This window comes from Nomascus leucogenys, chromosome 21 (assembly GCF_006542625.1).
Source record: "Nomascus leucogenys isolate Asia chromosome 21, Asia_NLE_v1, whole genome shotgun sequence".
NCBI lineage: Eukaryota > Metazoa > Chordata > Mammalia > Primates > Hylobatidae > Nomascus > Nomascus leucogenys.
Window position 1 is genome coordinate 8,455,664 of NC_044401.1, and position 20,894 is coordinate 8,476,557.

Sequence of the window (20,894 nt, forward strand, 5' to 3'; positions counted from 1 at the left end):
ACTAACGCAGAAACAGAAAACCAAACAGTGCATTTTCTCACTTATAAGTGGGAGCTGAATGATAAGAACACATGGACACATGGAGGGTGGAAACACACACTGGAGCCTGTCAGTGGGTGGGGAGTGGGAGGAGGGAGAGCATCAGAAAGAATAGCTGATGGATGCTGGGATTAATACCTCGGTGATGGAATGACCTGTGCAGCAAATCACCATGGCATACATTTACCTAATTAACAAACCTGCACATCTTACCTATATACCCCTGAAGTTAAAATAAAAGTTGGAAACAGAAAAACAAAACAAAACTTTTTTGTTGTTGATTTTTTGTGTTTCTTTTTAGGTTCAGTTTCATTGAATTCTGCTCTGATCTTTATTCCACCTACTAATTTTGGGTTCAGTTTATTCCCACTTTTCTTCCTTAATATGTGCTGTTAGGAGTTAATTTGAAATATTCCTACTTTTTTGATGTAGGCATTTATTGCTATGGATTTGCCTCTTAATGCTGCTTTTGCTGTATCCCTTAGGTTTTGGTATGTTGTGTTTCTATTTTCATTTGTTTTAAGAAATTGTTAAACTTCTTAATTTCTTTCTTTACTCATTTGTCATTCAGTAACATGTTGTTTAACTTTCATGTATTTGTATAGTTTCAAATGTTCCTCTTGTTATTGATTTCTAATTTTATTCCACTGTGGTCACATAAGATGATATAATTTTAATTTTTAAAAATTATTTGAGACTTCTTTTGTGACCTAACATATTGTCAATTCTGGAGAATATTCCATGTGCTGGTGAAAAGAATGTGTATTTTGCAGCTGTTATATAAAATGTTCTGTAAAGGTCTGTTAGGTCTGTTTGATTTATGGTGCGGTTTAGATCCAATGTTTCTTGATTTTCTGTCTAGATCATCTGTCTAATGCTGAAAGTAGGGTGTTGAAGTCCTCAACTATTATTGCTTTGAGGTTTATCTCTCCCTTTAGCTTTAATAGTATTAGCTTTATATATCTGGGTGCTCCAATGTTGGGTCCATATATATTTCAAATTGTTATGTCGTCTTGCTAAATAAATTCATTTATTTTTACATAATGTTCTTTTTTATATAGCCTTTGTCTTAAAGTCTGTTTTATCTAATGTAAGTATAGCTACTCCTGCTTGTATTTGGATTCTGTTTGCATATCTTTTTTCCACTCCACTTTCAGTTTATGTGTGTCTTTACAGGTGAGGTGAGTTTCCTGTAGGTGGCATATAGTTGGATCTTTTTTTTTTTTTTTTTGAGATGGAGTTTTGCTCTTGTCACCCAGGCTGGAGTGCAATGGCGTGATCTTGGCCTCTGCTTCCCCGGTTCAAGCAAATTCTCCTGCCTCAGCCTCCCGAGTAGCTGGGATTATAGGTGCCTGCCACCATGCCCAGCTAATTTTTGTATTTTTAGTAGAGACGGGGTTTCATCATGTTGGCCAGGCTGGTCTCAAACTCTTAACTTCAGGTGATGCACCCTCCTTGGCCTCCCAAAGTGCTGGGATTACAAGCGTGAGCCACCGTGCCCAGCTGGGTCTTATTTTTTTAAATCCACTTGGCCAGTCTATATCTTTTAATTGGGAAATTGAATCAGTTTATATTCAAGGTTATTTGATAGATGAGAACTTACATCTGTCATTTTATTGATTTTTTTTTTTTTTTTCTGGTTGGTGACGGTCTTGCCTTTATTTCTGAAGGATAGTTTTTCTGGATATAATATTCACTGACAGTTATTTTCTTTCAGTACTTTGAATGTATCACTCCATTTTCTCTTGACCCGTAAGGTTTCTGATGAGAAATCTGCTATCAGTATAATGGGGATTCCCTTATATTTGGCTTGATGCTTTTCTCTTGCGTGTTTTTATCATTCTTCCTTTGCCTTTGACTTTTGATAATTTGACTATAACGTCCCTTAGAGAGGATGTATTTGGGTTGAATCTATTTGGGAAATTTTGAACTTCTTGGATCTGGATCTCTCTCTCTCTCCCAAAACTTGGAAAGTTTTCTGCTATTATTTTATTAATATGTTCTCTATGCCTTTTTCTTTCTTTTCTCCTTCCAGAATTTTTATAATGTGAATGTTTTTTGCTTACTGATGTCTCCTAAATCCTGTAAACTTTCTTTATTGTTTTAAAATTCTTTTTCTTTTTGTTTTTAAAATCCTCATGTATTATTTCAGAAGACCTGTTTTCAAGTTCAGAAATCCTTTCCTCTACGTTTTCTATGCTGTTGTTGAAAAATCATATTTTTTATTTCATTCATTGACTTCTTCAGCTCTAAAATTTCTTTTTTTATGATAGCTATCTTTTTGTTGAATTTTTCATTTAAATCACAAATTGTTTTCCTGATTTTATTGAATTGTTTATCTGTATTCTCTTTTATCTCACTGAGTTTCCTTAAGATTATTATTTTGAATTCTTCTTCTGGCATTTCACATATTGCCTTATAATTGGTTCTGTTACTGGAGAATTACTGTGTTCATTTGGGGGGGGTCTATCATATTTTCTTGCTTTTTCATGTTTGATGTGTTTCTATGTTGATACTACATATCTGGTGCAATTGTCGCCTCTTCTAATTTTATGGTGTAGGCTTCTTAAGAAAAAGCTTATTCATATATAATCCATTCTAGTGATGTTTGCAAGTGTCCCTATGACCTAGGTGGTGAGAGTTTGTGGCAGCAGTGGCACATCTTTGCTGGGAGTTGGTTTGCCAGCCTGCCTTTCAGGTCATGGGTGCTTGTGTGCACATGGTGGGTTACTCAACTTGGCATCTGGCTTGCTGGGTTTGGGACTATGGGGCTCTTACTGTGGCCAGGGGCACAAGCACATTGTTGCTTGGCTATCCTCAGGGCATGTCTGACGGGTGGACCCACTGGGCTGTTTCTTAGGTTCTGGAGTGGGTGGGCAGCCACTCAGCCAGTCTGGGGGCATGTCTGCTGGGAGTGAGCCCACCAGATTATTTCTCAGGCCCTAGGCACAGGTCCCCACATGCTCAGCTGGTCTGTAGGTATGTCCACCAGGGGTATGCCTGCTGTGCTGTTTCTCAGTCCCTGGGGGTGAATGCATAATCTGTCAGTCTAGGGTTGTGTCCAGGGTAGGGGCCCGCTGGCTGTTTCTCAGGCCCAGGACATAAGCATGCAGACACTCAGCTGGCCTGGCTGAGTTTCCACTAGTGGTGGATCCACTGGGTTGTTTCTTAGGCTCTCGTTGCAGGCATGGGGCCACTTGGTAGGTCTGGGGTTATGTTTGCCAACAGTGAACTTGTGGGGCTGTTTCTCAGGCCCTGGATGTGATCTTGTGACTGCTGGGCTGGCCTGGGGGGGATGTCCACTGGGAGTGGATCTGCCCTGCTGTTTCTCAGGCCCTGGTTGTGGGTATGGAACTGATGTGTAGGTCTGGGGATGTGTCCTCTGGGAGCGACACCCTTGACAGTTTCCCAGATCCTGAGTGTTGGTGTGGGCTGCTGATTAGTCCTGGGGGTGTGACTGCCGCATGGAGTGCTCACAGGGCTATTTCTCAGGGCTTGAGTGAGGGCATGGGGCTGCTGGGGAGGCCTGGGGACATGTCTGTGGCCATGTTTGTTGGGGAGGAGGCACAGGACTGTTTCCCAGGCCCTGGGCGAGGATGCATGTACACTCAGCTGGCGTAGGGTTATGTCAGCTGCTGGGTCCTCTCCCCTTCAGGAGAGGGCATGCAGTGGTTTGGCCAACTCAATGGCAGGTTTGTCCTGGGTAGGACTGCCAGACTGTTTCTCTGGCTGGAAGTGTGGGGAGAGGGGATTGGTTTCCCTACTGTGCAATCCAGAGCCCAGGCTCCATGCAGCAAATGTCACAGCCAATCCTGAGCCCAGGCTCCAGGCAGCAAACGTATAGCCAGCTGGAGGGCTGGAAAGGTACAGTGGCTACTAGTCCCCAGGACACAGTGTACTTCAAAAGTGGCTCTAGTCCATGGTGGCCCCTTGCTGCAGCAGCTTGGCTCACAGAGGGTGGGTGGGAGGTAGCAGGTGCACACATTGTGCCCCTTATCTGGAGCAATGCGGCTGTATGAATTCCTGGTAGCACTCCAAACTTGGCTCAGGGCTTGTGAGGACTGTGAAATTCTCTTGAAGTAACTCTTTCAGTAGCTATAGGGGCTGGTGGGGTTCTTCTGCTTATGTTTTCCCTGCAAGAGGAAGTCCCTCCTGAGCCTGGGCCAATCCAGGAAGAGGATGTGGAAGGATGGGGTGCCAGAAGCAGGGTGCTTTTATGCTTCCCTCCTGACCTTCTGATGACCACAAGCACCTCTCCACTCCTTTTCTGCACTCCTGCACTCTCTCTTTGATACTCTAGTAGAATCTTTGCTGTCTATTGCTTGGTCCTTTCTTTTGGAGGAGATGTGCACCAGGGGCATCTAGTCAGCCATCTTGCTGACATTTGCTTCTGCTATATTTTTCCCTTTGTACTCTAATAAGTAGAAAAAAAATGAGAAAGGAACAGAGACGGATGGACCCTTCTCAGTTTTGCTTCTAAAATTCTTGAGAAAGGGCACTGCTGTATTCACCTGGGTAAGGTGCCCAGCATTGGACCAAATAACTTTGATTGGGAAGTGGTAGCTGAAGAAAGGGATATAATTGGACCAGCTCATATGAGATGCTCACATGGACCAATCTCCCTGGCTGAGGAAGAAGGATGCAGTAGAGGCAAGTTTAACTTTTTCAAAATATTTCAAAACAAGATGTATCATGAAAGAGAAATTATTGATTAATCACTTATAAGTATAATTTTCAAGATATTAACACATTTTGTCCCCTAATGATGTCATGACTTCTAATTTCTCTTTTACAATGATTTTTGTGTAATTTTAATTATGGTTAACTGATTGCCTATCATGTTGAATAAGACTTTGTGGAGAGATACTGGCTTCCACTCTGAGTACGTAAAATTGATTTCATTTATTCTTCTCTAAATATTTTCTAGCTTCAAACAGTTTATGTATGGATGAAAAACAGATTACACAGAACTACTCAAAAGTACTCGCAGAAGGTAATATGCTTCCTTACTAGTGGCCAGCACTGAGGGATGGAAAGTTGAACTTTCTTAGAAATATTAGCTAATGACCTGACTGGAAGCCAGCCTTATGACTACTTGCAGAACTTGGTGATCTGAGTACTGTGGTATGAGGGATCCTGAATGACCCAGCCTCTAGTTGTTCTCCAAACAAGCCATGTTCTTGCTTGTCTCTGAGCCTTTGCTAAGGTGGAGTGGCGGAAGGAGCATGGATTTAACTACCTCTCAGATGTATGTTAAAGTATTACCTTTTTCTTCATCTAGTTATGTACTTATTAATTTGCTGTGAAATGCAAGGGCTAGAGTACAAACCACATAAGAGACAGGTGACACCAAAACAGGATAGGAGAGATGTTAAATGCAGGGTTTAGCAAAAACATCCTTTACCCACATAAAGGTTTGCCCCTCTATAGCTGATTCTGCTTATGCTATAGTGGTGAAATCACTGACACTCACCTTTGTTAGAGGTGAGTAGTGACAAATACTTTGGTGGACTAATCACCTCTCAGTAAACCCTTACCAAGTCACTGACACATTGTGTCGATTTATGGGATGTGTGAGGTTCTATGTTGGAAGACTCTTGTAGGATGCAGGACTTAATTTTTCCTTTAAATGATGGACAACAGGGATCAACTTACGCCTTTAGTGTTGATAATTGGATTGAATATACAGAAATAAAATCTGTGAGCTAACTTCACATCTGAACTATCTGAAAGTGTATGTGTGACTAAATAGGAAGGAATGAAAATTCATCCAAAGGCTACCTTTGATAATGTCATAAATTTGCAATAAAATATTTTTTATAAAAAGTATCTAAAGGGAAATAAATCTTGTTTTTTAAAAATTATATATCACATTACATTTTCACAAGAAATAAATATTTCTAAGCATCTCTTATCACTAGACATTATCATTTTTCATTTTTATGGGATGGCTTAACTGGTGAAATAACAGTTTTTTTTGTAAAGATCTGTGGGTTTCACTGACTTTGTGATTCTTTTTAAAAAAAAGAACTTAAAAAAATTTCTAGCTAGTTCAACCCAAATGCCATATTAGTTACTTTAAAAGAAAGCACTATATATTAATACATACCACATTTATGTTTGTCTGAAACAAAAACCTTAGAGATAGACTTTTTGTGCTCACCAAAGCTGAGGAGGAGACAGCCACATCACTAATTTTTCCCTTTTCTTTCCTGTGGCACATAAATTGCATGATAAAGGCAATAGTCTCTACCACCTAAAGATTAGATGTAGAACATTGCCTTTGTTGTTTAATTTACAATTCTCTTTGTTTCTAGACATTAAAACTCCTGAATTAATATCAAAAATTCTTTATTATATATCATATTTCTAATAATACATAATACAGGAGAAAATTGGTTAATCTCTAGATTGGGTTCAATATATTATTTATATTTTGAGAATTTTAATTTTTTATGAAGGTCTAATGTTTTTGGAATAAGATCACCAGCAAAGTTATGTTCTAGTGTAACTTCATATGTTGTGGATAAATGCAACACATGAAGTTCCTTATCAAGCTTTTCTTTTATCATTCTCTTTTCATGTATGTGTCCAGTTAACACTTCATGGCCTGTACAGATGGCTACAAATGCTGTGCTTTGTTGCCCTCCTATCGCATTCGGAGATTTGATCATAATAACATGGGAAATAATCCTGAGAGGCCAGCCTTCCTGCACAAAAGCCTACAGGAAAGAAACAAATGAGACCAAGGAAACCAACTGTACTGATGAGAGAATAACCTGGGTCTCCAGACCTGATCAGAATTCAGACCTTCAGATTCGTCCAGTGGCCATCACTCATGATGGGTATTACAGATGCATAATGGTAACACCTGATGGGAATTTCCATCGTGGATATCACCTCCAAGTGTTAGGTAAGGAGGTATTTCATATCACCAGATTTGTGACGGAAACAAATGTCTCTCTGAATTCCATATGCTTTATGTGAAAACCGAAGCATTTTTTCCCCCTTTCCTCTCTGCAGTTACACCTGAAGTGACCCTGTTTCAAAACAGGAATAGAACTGCAGTATGCAAGGCAGTTGCAGGGAAGCCAGCTGCGCAGATCTCCTGGATCCCAGAGGGCGATTGTGCCACTAAGCAAGAACACTGGAGCAATGGCACAGTGACTGTTAAGAGTACATGCCACTGGGAGGTCCACAATGTGTCTACCGTGACCTGCCATGTCTCCCATTTGACTGGCAACAAGAGTCTGTACGTAGAGCTACTTCCTGGTCAGTAATTTTTTTAGTTTTATTTTTGATTTTTTTCCATTCTTTTAAAGGAGTTAAGAAAAAAAAGGTGTGCAAATATATTTTGTTCGAGGATGCTCTCTCCACTCTTCATTTTTATCTCTTCCCTGACCAAAATAAAGAGATGAGTTTAAGAGAATAGTACAGAAATTTGCTGTAAAAAGCCCTTTTTTAGAATGCAGTTTAATTCTACTATTAATGTTCACTTCTATGCTAGTAGTTAATTAGCATGAGTAGTATACTTTCAAAAATAATACTTATGGCTTATTGAAAGATAAAGTATACTCCGAAGCACGTAATTATGGTTTTATTAGAAGGATACATTCACTGAAAGTTGCTTTTATGAATTTTTAGTTTGTTGTAATTTTGTTTTCTGGATTTTTCATCATTGAATTTCTTAAATGTCTTATAATAACATCTATGATTCATTTAATCACTGTTTATTTACTCTCTGCTCTCATCCTACTCTCATTTCTTGTTATTTAAAAACTGTTAAATATCAACAAACATATTTAAAGTGCAATTGTTCTGTAAGGCTTCATGAAAAACATTAGCCCTACCCCTGTCTTTCCAACCCAATTGCCGTCTCCATTAAACTCCCCACAGTTAGGTACTTTCAAATTTCTCCAGTGTTTCTTCTAGTAATTAGTGCCATTTTTATACAACATGCTCATACTGCTTTTTCTGACTGTATCAAATTTAGACATTATGTAATCGCAACTTCTTATGGTAGATGAGGATTTCACATTACCTTCTTCCTTTCCTTCAAACTTCAATTGAGGTAATGCAATTTTTCATTAAATAGCCTATGTTCCCATTAATTTGAATATTTAAGTACTGTTAAGTGCTGAATCAAGAAATACATTCATGCTTTCCCTTTCAAATGACTTTTTGTCTTGGACTTCATAAGTGCTTTACCTTTTTTGTTTCCTTAAGAATGTATGTACCTATTGTGAACTATCACTAAGCCTATTGACAAAACTAGAGAGAACCCCTTAGTAATATTTTCCACATGGTCAGATTTATTAGGTAATCTGTTAGTTCTATTTTTTCTCAAAGTCATTCCTTCTTGAGTTTTTGTATGTGCTTGGTCTAATCTCTCCTGATTGGCCTGTAGATCTGCTGTACAGCTATTGTCCTGGACACTCTCATCGCCTCAATCCTCTACTTAGCCTGTGTCTATTTAATCTGAGTTTCTTCTGTCTTCTATACATTTGTTTGTTTTTAACTCTTTCTTTCATATGAGACTTTTCTTAACTCTTTGGTAATCCTTGGGTATGGATTCATTGTGAAGTGAGTACTAATGAGCTACTTGGAAGCTCTACTAGTTAATGGTTGGATTTGTCAACTAGTTAGCTTCAGTACAGTGAAAAGAAGCTAAGTGATTTTTTAATAACTAGAGATTTGTTGTGTATCTGGGGCTGTTCAGGCTCTGCAGAAATTAACTCAGCAGTTTCTGGCCTTGGAGAGATAAGCCTGACTACCAATGTTTCGGAAAGGAGGGAGCAGTGTGTGTATGTGTGTGAGTGTGCATGTGAGTGTGCCACTGCTGAGAATCAGACTTTCCTTTATACTTCTCTTCAGTCTGGTATTTCATTCTCACCCTCCCTGATGTCTGGATCCTTGACTTTGGAGTCTCTCCAGGTCATCTTCTCTAGACCAATGTGCCAATCTTCCCTTTTTCTGCCAGTTGGGAAAGGTGTGCTACATAAGATGGGGCAGGAGACAAGGGAACCTGCCTGTTCTCAAGACAAACTTTCAAAGAAGCTCTCAACTTTTAGCCCCACACTTCACCCCTCCACATACTTCTTTTTCTATATTTGATGCTTCCTACTCTAGAGTTTTCCTGGAGTTTTGTGTATACTAAGGTTTGTATTTATTCTATGTTGTAAATCATTAGCCAGTTTTCTATTCATTTCTCACTTAAGAACAGTTGGAAATCTTTCATCTGTTCTTGTCTTCATCCCTCTTCTCTTTGTCTTTGCAGATCTACACTAAAAAAATTCTTTTTACCAACATTTTAGTAAGTTTTAATGAGGGAGAAGAGAAAATCTCATGTGTTGAAACCACCTTTTTTTACATCTATCATTTAAGTCATATGTGTAGGTTTTTTTGAGTTTAGCAGTATTTACTGAAAAGAGCAGTTGTGCCTTGGTTATGTATGAAATATCACCATTTCATATTACAATATGATGTCAGATTTATAGTGTCTCAGAATTGAAGGGAACTTCTCATTCAAATTCCTATGTAGTGCAGGGATCTCCTTGATGTCTTCCTTGCACGGTGGATCTTCAGCTTCTGCTAGTACAAATTCAATGAGACAGAGCTTAGTAGTTTGAAAGCAAGGGTTTTAAAAAATGTTGTTTTAAACAATGTAACCAAACATTTCATTTTCATATAACATATGGAGAAATTCAATATTTAAAAACATCAACTGTGGAAGAAAGGTGGAAGGACCAGATGCCAGCCTGCTCAGTCTCCACTTCATCTTCTGCTGCCCTGAGCTATATTTGTGCAACACCAGGAGCATAGTTTGCAAATCACTGCCTCTCAGGCCGGCAATTCCTTTGTTGACTTGCACACTTGTCAGATAGAGTTTTGTATTGCTGCCAGCAGCTAATAAATAAAGTTCCTGCTATGTATTCATTTTAGTTTCAATGCCCTGGGAGAAAGATGACTTCAGAATTAGGGTTACTTTTCCGAGTATCTTCCTTACAATTGCCCATTTAGTTGGAGGGGAGAAACACTCTGCTATAACAGAGTGGTAGGAATTCACCACCAATGAATCTTTAAAGCAACAAAACCCTGATATAAGGTGATGTCTTGCTGAAAACTCTGGAGTCTGTATTGAAAAAGCAGTTTTATTTTAATAATTCTCAAACTATTAATGGGTCAGAGGTGTTGAAAATGAAACTACAGATATGAATTTCATGTATTGGGAGACATTATTGAATGATCTATATAGATAGATAGATATGGATATAAATATAGATAACTTTATTTTTAGTAGATATTAATTTTTAGAGCAGTTTTACGTTCACAGCAAAATTGAGTGGAAAGTACAGAAATTTCCCATATAACCCCTGCCTTCGCCCATGCCCAACCTTTCCCACCTACACCTGCACCAGAGTGTTACATTTATTAGAACTGTGGAACTTCCATTGATACAACATTACCACCCAAAGTCCATACTTTACATTAGAGTTCATTCTTGGTGTTGTACATTCCATGGGTTTGGACAAATGTGTAATGACGTGTATCCACCAGTATAGTGTTATACAGAACAGCTTTATTGTCCTACACAATCCTCCTTGCTTTCTATTCCCCCCTCCTTCCTCACCACCAGATAATCAATAATTTATTGACTATTCCCCTAGTTTTGTCTTTTCCGTAATGTCTTACAATTGGAATCATACAACATGTAACATTTCCAGATTGGCATGTTTCACTTAGTAATATACATTTGAAATTCCTCCATGTCTTTTTATGGTTTGATAGCTCATTTCTTTTTAACATTGAATAATAAGATAGTACATTATTTGGATTGTACCACATTTGAACCATATATTTTTGTGTCTATAGTTCCAGGTGCCAAAAAATCAGCAAAATTATATATTCCTTATATCATCCTTACTATTATTATTTTGACCATCGTGGGATTCATTTGGTTATTGAAAGTCAATGGCTGCAGGTATTGACTGATGAATGTTTTTTTCTTCTTCAGGTTTATTAGGCTAGAAAAGAGTCAGAAATATGGAACTGACTGTATTGGGTATATTAGGATGTTAACATTGAATCTCCCATAATCAAATCTTGAAGGTGTTAGACTTGGACTACTCTGAATGATGAGAGAGACTTTGTTAGATTGCTTTGGCATAGAAGCATGGAAAATTAGGCCATTTAGGGCAGGATCTTGGGAGAGAAAGTGCATGTTAATTTTTACATTTGGGTAAATAATTACAATTCCTTCATGCACCAAAGAGGAGTTGTTACATGCATTCAATTGCATCAAGCTTCTATTGCATAATTTCACTTTTTCAAAATCCGGAATATTCTTATTTGGGGACATTAACCACAAGCAGTATTCTTCACTTATTTCTAGTAGTTTCTTTCTGATTTATTATGGCTTCTATCAAAATTAAACACAATTGTCAATAGTATACTGTCTTAGTTTCCCATTTTCAATCTAAACAATGATGTTTCCTCCATTCACTTCAATTTATTTTATTTTTATAGAAAATATAAATTGAATAAAACAGAATCTACTCCAGTTGCTGAGGAGGTAAGATAAGATAAAAAAGACTAATTGCAAACTTAAGCCAATAGTCTGAAAACCTAGCAACATAATTTGTAGTTTGTATCAATATTAGTGTTTTCGTTTGAAAAACTAAAACAATTCTGACTTACAGTGCTTATATGTGTGATTACTTTGTTAAGTATCTATCAAATACTATTTATACATCACTCTGAACCACATTTTCACTTCATGAACTATATTCTAACACACATGATGTTTGGCTCCTTTGGACTGTAATCTTTAGAGGAAATGAATTGGTGTTTCTTGTCACCAATTTGAAAGCATCTCTAATTCCTGACTTTTCCTTTTCAATACTATCATTATTTTTCTCTTACACAAACTTAAAACATATCCTGCTCCTTCATCTCTTATTATAAGTAGCTTACTAAGTCTCCAAAGCTCTCCTTTGGAGTACTTCTCATATCACTTCATTCATCTCCATTCCTACTTTCACAGAGCCATTATCTCCACACAGAGACTTATGTAGTTAACAAATACTTTTTGGTAATATGTTAGAACAAAGTCTGCTCTTATGTTTATATAGGCCCAGAAACACAATTATAAGCACTCTTGAGCACCTGTTAGAAATACTAAAGCTATGGGCAACTGTTACAAAAATACAGATAGTTTCTATAATGATTTTTTGAATTGATTTTAACTTTGAGTTCTTTCTTAGGATGAAATGCAGCCCTATGCCAGCTACACAGAGAAGAACAATCCTCTCTATGATACTACAAACAAGGTGAAGGCGTCTCAGGCATTACAGAGTGAAGTTGGCACAGACCTCCATACTTTATAAGTTGTTGGACTCTAGTACCAAGAAAACAACAAACGAGATACATTATAATTACTGTCTGATTTTTTTACAGTTCTAAAATGATGACATATTGAAATTAGGTTTTCCAAGGTTCATAGAAGACATTTTAATGAATTCTCATTCATACCCTTGTATAATTGGAATTTTTGATTCTTAGCTACTACCAGCTAGTTCTCTGAAGAACTGATGTTATCACAAAGAAAATACATGCTCATGACCAAATATTCAAATTGTGCAGGACAGTAAATAATGAAAACCAAGTTTCCTCAAGAAATAACTGAAGAAGGAGCAATTGTGAACAGTTTCTTGTGTATCCTTTCAGGATATTTTAATGTACATATGACATGTCTATATGCCTATGGTATATGTGTCAATTTATATGTCCATTTACATATACATACACATATCTTTGTCATGGCACCAGTGGGAACAATACACTGCATTACTGTTCTATACATATGAAAACCTAATAATATAAGTCTTAGAGATCATTTTATATCATGACAAGTAGAGCTACCTCATTCTTTTTAATGGCTATATAAAATTCTATTGTATAGTTATATCATTATTTAATTAAAAACAACCCTAATGATGGATATTTAGATTTTTTTAAGTTTTGTTTCTTTAAGTTTTGTTCGTGATATAAACAATACCACATAGAATGTTTCTTGTGCATATATCTCTTTGTTTTTGTTTGAATATATCTGTAGGATAACTTTCTTGAGTGGAATTGTCAGGTCAAAGGGTTTGTGCATTTTACTATTGATATATATGTTAAATTGTGTCAAATACATATGTCAAATTCCCTCCAACATTGTTTAAATGTGTCTTTCCCTAAATTTCTATTTTAGTAACTGTATGATTCCTGCTTCTACAGTTGCCACTTTCTCTTTTTAATCAACCAGATTAAATATGATGCGAGATCATAATAAGAATTATACTATTTAATAAAAATGGATTTATATTTTTGGTCATGTTTGTAAGAGAGTGAATGCACCTGTGAGAACATTAGCTTCTTCTGAACTCATTATATCTCTACAGAGGTGTTGATACTTGATGCCTAACAGTTTTGCAGATGTGCTACATTGGAATTGTGTATTTTTATGGTGTACATTCTATTGTGATATATTTATTGAATAATTAATGTCTATTGACCATATAAGCAGCAAAAAATGCACCAGAGAGGACATGGGGTATTTATATATAAAATATGAGCTACATGATAAGCGAGTGGCCATGGGATGGCATGACCCTCCCTTCTATACTTTTGTGAAGCAAAATATTGGCAATGTTTATGTGAATCATTTTTAATATCATGAAATTTTTTTAATTAAAAAATAAGTCTATTTGCTCCATAGCAGAAAAAACATTAAAAGTTTTTTCATCATGATAGAAATTTAAACAAAATATATTCATTCTTTAGTCATGCCATCCGAGACTTTTAAGACAGCTATTTTGTCTTATATTTTTCTCCCTCTAGACATTTCAGTTACTATGGATTTTGTCCTTAAAGGGACTTTTAGTCTATTTTGGATGTAAAGCTAATCTAATGACACTTGGCACATGATATTTTGATCAAGCCATTTTGACTTGGCCAAAAAGCATTGTCCATTAGGTTTCTGCATCTAAACATTACCAAGCAATGTTCACAATAGACATCATTACACTGTCCTTGAAATTCATTAATTCTTCATCCAACCCTTGTTGAGCTGAGGCTCATAGTTAGGTTCAAGACTATCTGTTTAAATATTACTGAAAAACAAAGTAAGACAGTACTATGCTTACCTCTTAACTTGATAATGTCAAAATGGGCATGTTAAATGACATCATAGAAAAGACTTCAAGATAATTTATACAAGTTAAATCATATTGTATAGGAAATAATTGTATGAAAATCTCTACTATGGGGCTGGAACATGGTTGAACATTAGAATCATATAAAAAATTATATATATTCTCCAAATCCACGCTACACCTGTCAAATTAGAGAATCTAGAGATTAGACCTGGTGTGTCAGCAAGGTCATCCAGGAAGCAGAGGCTGAGATGGAGTTAGGTGTGATTACTTACATAGTCAATTACATTTTACAAATAACATTTTATATGTCTCATTTACTGTGCTTTCTCCCCATCCCATTTTGTATCTTTTCCTTTGCTTTGCTAGATTTGTCAATTTTCTCTCTCTTTCTCTGTCTCTCTCTCTTTCAATATCTCTAATAATTTGAAAGTTAATCATCATTATTAAACATCTATTGGAGTTATGCTTCACTTACAAACTTCTGAAAACAGCTTTACTGAGATAGAATTGATATATTTAAGTGTACAGTTTGTTAAATTTTGCACATATTTAAAATGTGGACTTTGGTAAATGTTGACATAGTTTTACCTCTGTGAAACCATCAGCATAATCAAGATAATAAACTTATCACCCCCCAAAATTTTCTTGTTTCTTTGTGAGCCTATCCCTACAGTCTTCTTGTTCCTCCTCATCCCCCGCTCCCCAGGCAACCTCTAATCTGCTTTCTGTAACTATGTATTAGTTAGCATTTTTTAGAATTTTCCGTAAATAAAATCATACAATACTCTTTTTTTTTTTTTGGTTGGACTTTTTTTTTTCCTCATTATAATTATTTTGAGATACATCCACATCCACACAATGATACTTCATTCTTTTTATTCCAAATAGTATTTAATTTTCTAGCTATACCAGTTTGTTTATCCATTTGCCTGTTGGTGGACATTTGTGTTGTTTCCAGTTTTGAGCTATTAGAAATAAAGCTGTTATACACATTATTTTGCAAGTATTTTTGTGGACATATATTTTTATTTTTCCTGAGTAAATACTGATGAGTGGATTGGCTAGATCAGATGATATGTAAATGTTTCACTTTTTAAAAACTTGCCAATCTTTGTTTCTTTTCTTTTTTTAAAAGAATTTTTAAAGTAAACTTTTAATTTCAGATTAGTTTCATTTATTACTATTATTATACTTTAAGTCCTGGGATACATGTGGAGAAGGTGCAGGTTTGTTACATAGGTATACATGTGCCATGGTGGTTTGCTGCACCCATCAACCCATCATCTACATTAGGTATTTCTCTTAATGCTCTCCCTCCCCTAGCTCCCCACCCACCAAAAGGCCCCAGTGTGTGATGTTCCCCTCCCTGTGCCCATATGTTCTCATTTTTCAACTCCCACTTACGAGTGAGAACATGTGGTGTTTGGTTTTCTGTTCCTGTGTTAGTTTGCTGAGAATGATGGTTTCCAGCTTCATCCATGACCCTGCAAAGGACATGAATTCATTTTTTTTTTAATTAGGGTACATGTGCACAACGTGCAGGTTAGTTACATATGTATACATGTGCCATGTTGGTGTGCTGCACCCAGTAACTCGTCATTTAACATTAGGTATATCTCCAAATGCTATCCCTCCCCCCTCCTCCCACCCCACAACAGGCCCTGGTGTGTGATGTTCCCCTTCTTGTGTCCATGTGTTCTCATTGTTCAATTCCCACCTATGAGTGAGAACATGTGGTGTTTGGTTTTTTGTCCTTGCGATAGTTCACTGAGAATGATGGTTTCCAGCTTCATGACATGAACTCATTTTTTATGGCTGCATAGTATTCCATGGTGTATATGTGCTACATTTTCTTGATCCAGTCTATGATTGATAGGAACTTGGGTTGGTTCCAAGTCTTTGCTATTGTGAACAATGCTGCGGTAAACATACATGTGCATGTGTCTTTATAGTAGAATGATTTATAATCCTTTGGGTATATCCCCAGTAATGGGATTGCTGGGTCAAATGGTATTTCTGGTTCCAGATCCTTGAGGAATCGCCACACTGTCTTCCACAATGGTTGAACTAATTTACACTCCCACCAACAGTGTAAAAGTGTTCCTATTTCTCCACATCCTCTCCAGCATCTGTTGTTTCCTGACTTTAATGATCACCATTCTAACTGGCGTGAGATGGTATCTCATTGTGGTTTGGTTTGCATTTTTCTAATGACGAGTGATGATGAGCTTTTTTTCATGTTTGTTGGCCACATAAATGTCTTCTTTTGAGAAGTGTCTGTTCATATCCTTTGCTGACTTTTTGATGGGTTTTTTTTTTTTTCTTGCAAATTTGTTTAGGTTCCTTGTAGATTCTGAATATTAGCCCTTTGTCAGATGGATAGATTGCAAAAGTTTTCTCCCATTCTGTAGGTTGCCTGTTCACTCTTATGATAGTTTCTTTTGCTGTGCAGTTCTTTAGTTGAATTAGATCCCATTTGTCAATTTTGGCTTTTGTTGCCCTTGTTTTTGGTGTTCTAGTCATGAAGTCTTTGCCCATGCCTATGTCCTGAATGTTATTGTGTAGGTTTTCTTCTAGGGTTTTTATGGTTTTAGGTCTTAGGTTTAAGTCTTTAATCCATCTTGAGTTAATTTTTGTATAAGGTCTTAGGTTTAGGTTTTAGGTCTTAGGTTTAAGTCTTTAATCCATCTTGAGTTAATTTTTGTATAAAGTCTTAGGTTTAGGTTTTAGGTCTTAAGTCTTTAATACAGCTTGAGTTAATTTTTGTATAAGGTGTAAGAAAGGGGTCCCATTTCAGTTTTCTGCATATGGCTGACCAGTTTTCCCAACACCATTTATTAAATAGGGAATCCTTTCCCCATTGCTTGTTTTTGTCAGGTTTGTCAAAGATCAGATGGTTGTAGATGTGTGGCATTATTTCTGAGGCCTCTGTTCTGTTCCATTTGTCTATGTATCTGTTTTAGTACCAGTACCATGCTGTTTTGGTTACTGTAGCCTTGTAGTATAGTTTGAATTCAGGTAGTGTGATGACTCCAGCTTTGTTCTTTTTGCTTAGGATTGTCTTGGCTGTATGGGCTCTTTTTTGGTTCCATATGAAATTTAAAGTAGTTTTTTTCCAATTATGTGAAGAAAGTCAATGGTAGCTTGATGTAGATAGCATTGAATCCATAAATTACTTTGGGCAGTATGGCCATTTTCATGATATTGATTCTTCCTATCTATGAGCATGGAATCTTTTTCCATATGTTTGTGTCCTCTCTTATTTCCTTGAGCAGTCATTTGTAGTTCTTCTTGAAGAGGTCCTTCACATCCCTTGTAAGTTGTATTCCTAGGTATTTTATTCTCTTTGTAGCAATTATGAATAGGAGTTCACTCATGATTTGGCTCTCTGTTTGTCTATCATTGGTGTATAGGAATGCTTGTGGTTTTTGCACATCGATTTTGTATCCTGAGACTTTGCTGAAGTTGCTTATCAGCTTAAGGAGATTTTGAGCTGGGATGATGGGAGTTTTCTAAATAGACAATCATGTCCTCTGCAAATGGAGACAATTAGACTTCCTCTCTTCCTATTTGAATACAGTTTATTTCTTTCTCTTGCCTGATTATCCTGGCCAGAACTTCCAATACTATGTTGAATAGGAGTGGTGAGAGAGGGCATCCTTGTCTTGTGCTGGTTTTCAAAGGGAATGCTCCCAGCTTTTTCCCATTCAGTATGATATTGACTGTGGGTTTGTCATAAATAGCTCTTATTATTTTGAGATATGTTCCATTAATACCTAGTTTATTCAGAGTTTTTAGCATGAAGGGGTGTTGAATTTTATCAAAGGCCTTCTCTGCATCTATTGACATAATCATGTGATTTTGGTCATTGGTTCTATTTATGTGATGGATTACATTTATTGATTTGCATATGTTGAACCAACCTTGCATCCCAGGGATGAAGCTGACTTGATCATGGTGGATAAGCTTTTTGATGTGCTACTGCTGGATTCAGTTTGCCAGCAGTAATGTTATTGATTCAGTTTGCCAGCAGTAATTTATTGAGGATTTTAGCACCAATGTTAATCAGGGATATTGGCCTGGAATTTTCTTTTTTTGTTGTGTCTCTGCCAGGTTTTGGTGTCAGGATGATGCTGGCCTCATAAAATGAGTTAGGGAGGAGTTGCTCTTTTTTTATTGTTTGGAATAGTTTCAGAAGGAATGGTTCCAGCTCCTCTTTCTACCTTTGGTAGAATTTGGCTGTGAATCTGGATGGTCCCAGGCATTTTTTGGTTGGTAGGATATTAATTACTGCCTCAATTTCAGAACTTGTTATTGGTTGATTCAGGGATCTGACTTCTTTCTGGTTTAGTCTTGGGAGGGTGTATGTGTCCCGGAATTTATCTATTTCTTCTAGATATTCTAGTTTATTTGTGTGGAGGTGTTTATAGTATTCTCTGATGGTAGTTTGTATTTCTGTGGAATCAATGGTGATATCCCCTTTATCATTTTTTTGTGTGTATTTGATTCTTCTCTCTTTTATTCTTTATTTTGTTAATCTTTTCAAAAAACCAGCTCCTGGATTCTTTTTTTTTTTTTTTTTTTTGACAGAGTCTCACTGTCTTGCCAGGCTGGAGTGCAGTGGCACGATATCGGCTCACTGCAACCTCCACCTTCTGGGTTAAACCAATTCCCTGTCTCAGCCTCCTGAAGGACTACAGGTGTGCACCACCATGCCCAGTTAATTTTTGTATTTTTAGTAGAGACAGGGTTTCATCATGTTGGCCAGGATGGTCTTGATCTCTTGACCTCATGATCTGCCCACCTTGGCCTCCTAAAGTGCTGGGATTACAGGGGTGAACCAGTGTGCCCAGCCTGGATTCACTGATTTTCTGAAGGGTTTTTTGTCTCTGTGTCCTTCTGTTCTGTTCTGATCTTAGTTATTTTTTGTCTTCTGCTAGCTCTTGAATTTGTTTGCTCTTGCTTCTCTAGTTATTTAATTGTAGTGTTAGGGTGTTGATTTCAGATCTTTCCTGCTTTCTCCTGTGGGCATTTTAGTGCTATTAATTTCCCTCTTAACACTGCTTTAGCTGTGTCCCAGAGATTCTAATACGTTATGTCTTCACAATTTGGTATGTTTTTGCAGTGGCTGGTACCAGTTTTTTCTTTCCATATTTAGTGCTTCCTTCAGGAGCCCTTGTAAGGCAGGCCTGGTGGTGATAAAATCTCTTAGCATTTACTTATCTGTAAAGGATTTTATTTCTCCTTCAGTTATGAAGCTTAGTTTGGCTGGATATGAAATTCTGGGTTGAAAATTCTTTTCTTTAAGAATGTTAAATATTGACCCTCACTCTCTTCTGGCTTTTAGGGTTTCTGCTGAAAGATCCACTGTTAGTCTGATGGGCTTCCGTTTGTGAGTAACCCGACCTTTCTCTCTGGTTGCCCTTAACATTTTTTCCTTCATTTCAACCTTGGTGAATCTGATGATTATGTGTCTTTGGGTTGCTCTTCTTCAGAAGTATCTTTGTGGTGTTCTCTGTATTTCCTGAATTTGAATGTTGGCCTGTCTTGCTAGGTTGGGGAAGTTGTCCTGTGTTTATGTCTGTCTCCAAATTCCCTCTTTATATAAGGATTCCAGTCATACTGGACTAGGGTCCACCCTAATGACTTCATTTTAACTTGATTTTCCCTGAAGTGACCCTGTCTGAAGTATTAGGGGCTAAGACTTCAACATGTACATTTTAGAGGAACACAATTCAATCCATAACAAATGTATTGCCTTTCCATTTCTTTTAATTCATTATGGCAGTGAACACTTTTCTCCCAGCTATAAATTTACCATCACAGATCCCGTTTTATGTAAAGAGATTATCTCTATGACTATTGGTTTGGAGCAAATATTACTAAAAGTCACAATCCATGGATTTGAGGGTAGAGGAGGTATGCTGATTTTGTATTCTGCAACTTTATTATACTCATTTATTAGATCTAACATTTTTTTTTTGGTATGTGTGTAATCTCTAGAATTTTTGTAACATATAAAATCATGTCATCTGCAAACAGGTACAGTTTTACTTTTTCCTTTCTGATTCGTATGTCTTTTCTTTCTTTTTCTTGCCTAATTACTCAGGCTAGGACTTCTAGTATTACACTGTATAGAAGCAATGAGTGTGGACATTCTTCTCTTTTTCCTGATCTTAGTGGAAAAGCCTTCAGTTAATCACTGTTAAGTATGATGTTAGCTCAGGACTTTTCTTTATTATCTTTATTATGTTGAGGTACATTCCTTCTATACCTAATTTGTTGAGAGCTTTTTATTGTGAAAGAGTGTTGAATTTCATTAGATAATTTTGTTTGCCTCTATTGAGATAATCATGAGATTTTTTTTTAACCCTTCATACTGTTAATTTGGTATATTACATTAATTGATTTTTGTATGTTGAACCATCCTTGAACCACAGGGTTAAATCTCAAATGGTTATGGTGTATGATTCTTTTCATGTACTATTGAATTCAGTTTATTAGTATTTTATTGAAGATTTTTGCATCTATCTTTATCAAGGATATTGGCTTATAGTTTTGTTTTCTTGTGGTGTCTTGTTCTGGTTTTAATATCAAGATAATGCTGGCCTCATAAAATGAGTTTGAAAGCATTCCTTCCTACTGAGTATTTTG

At 36.8% G+C, this 20,894-nt stretch overlaps 1 protein-coding gene across 2 annotated transcripts in view; it reads left to right on the forward strand.

The window, feature by feature from the left end:
• Positions 1 to 13,401, forward strand: part of CD200R1 (CD200 receptor 1) — a 58,135-nt gene extending 44,734 nt beyond the window's left edge. For both annotated transcript variants that reach the window (XM_030801705.1, XM_003261816.3), the window contains 6 exons: positions 4,967 to 5,032; positions 6,635 to 6,952; positions 7,063 to 7,311; positions 10,912 to 11,020; positions 11,566 to 11,611; positions 12,303 to 13,401. In XM_030801705.1, the coding sequence (XP_030657565.1) occupies positions 4,967 to 5,032; positions 6,635 to 6,952; positions 7,063 to 7,311; positions 10,912 to 11,020; positions 11,566 to 11,611; positions 12,303 to 12,425 (911 nt within the window). In that variant the 3' untranslated portion in view covers positions 12,426 to 13,401. The remainder of the gene's footprint in view (positions 1 to 4,966; positions 5,033 to 6,634; positions 6,953 to 7,062; positions 7,312 to 10,911; positions 11,021 to 11,565; positions 11,612 to 12,302) is intronic.
• Positions 13,402 to 20,894: the final 7,493 nt, after the last annotated feature.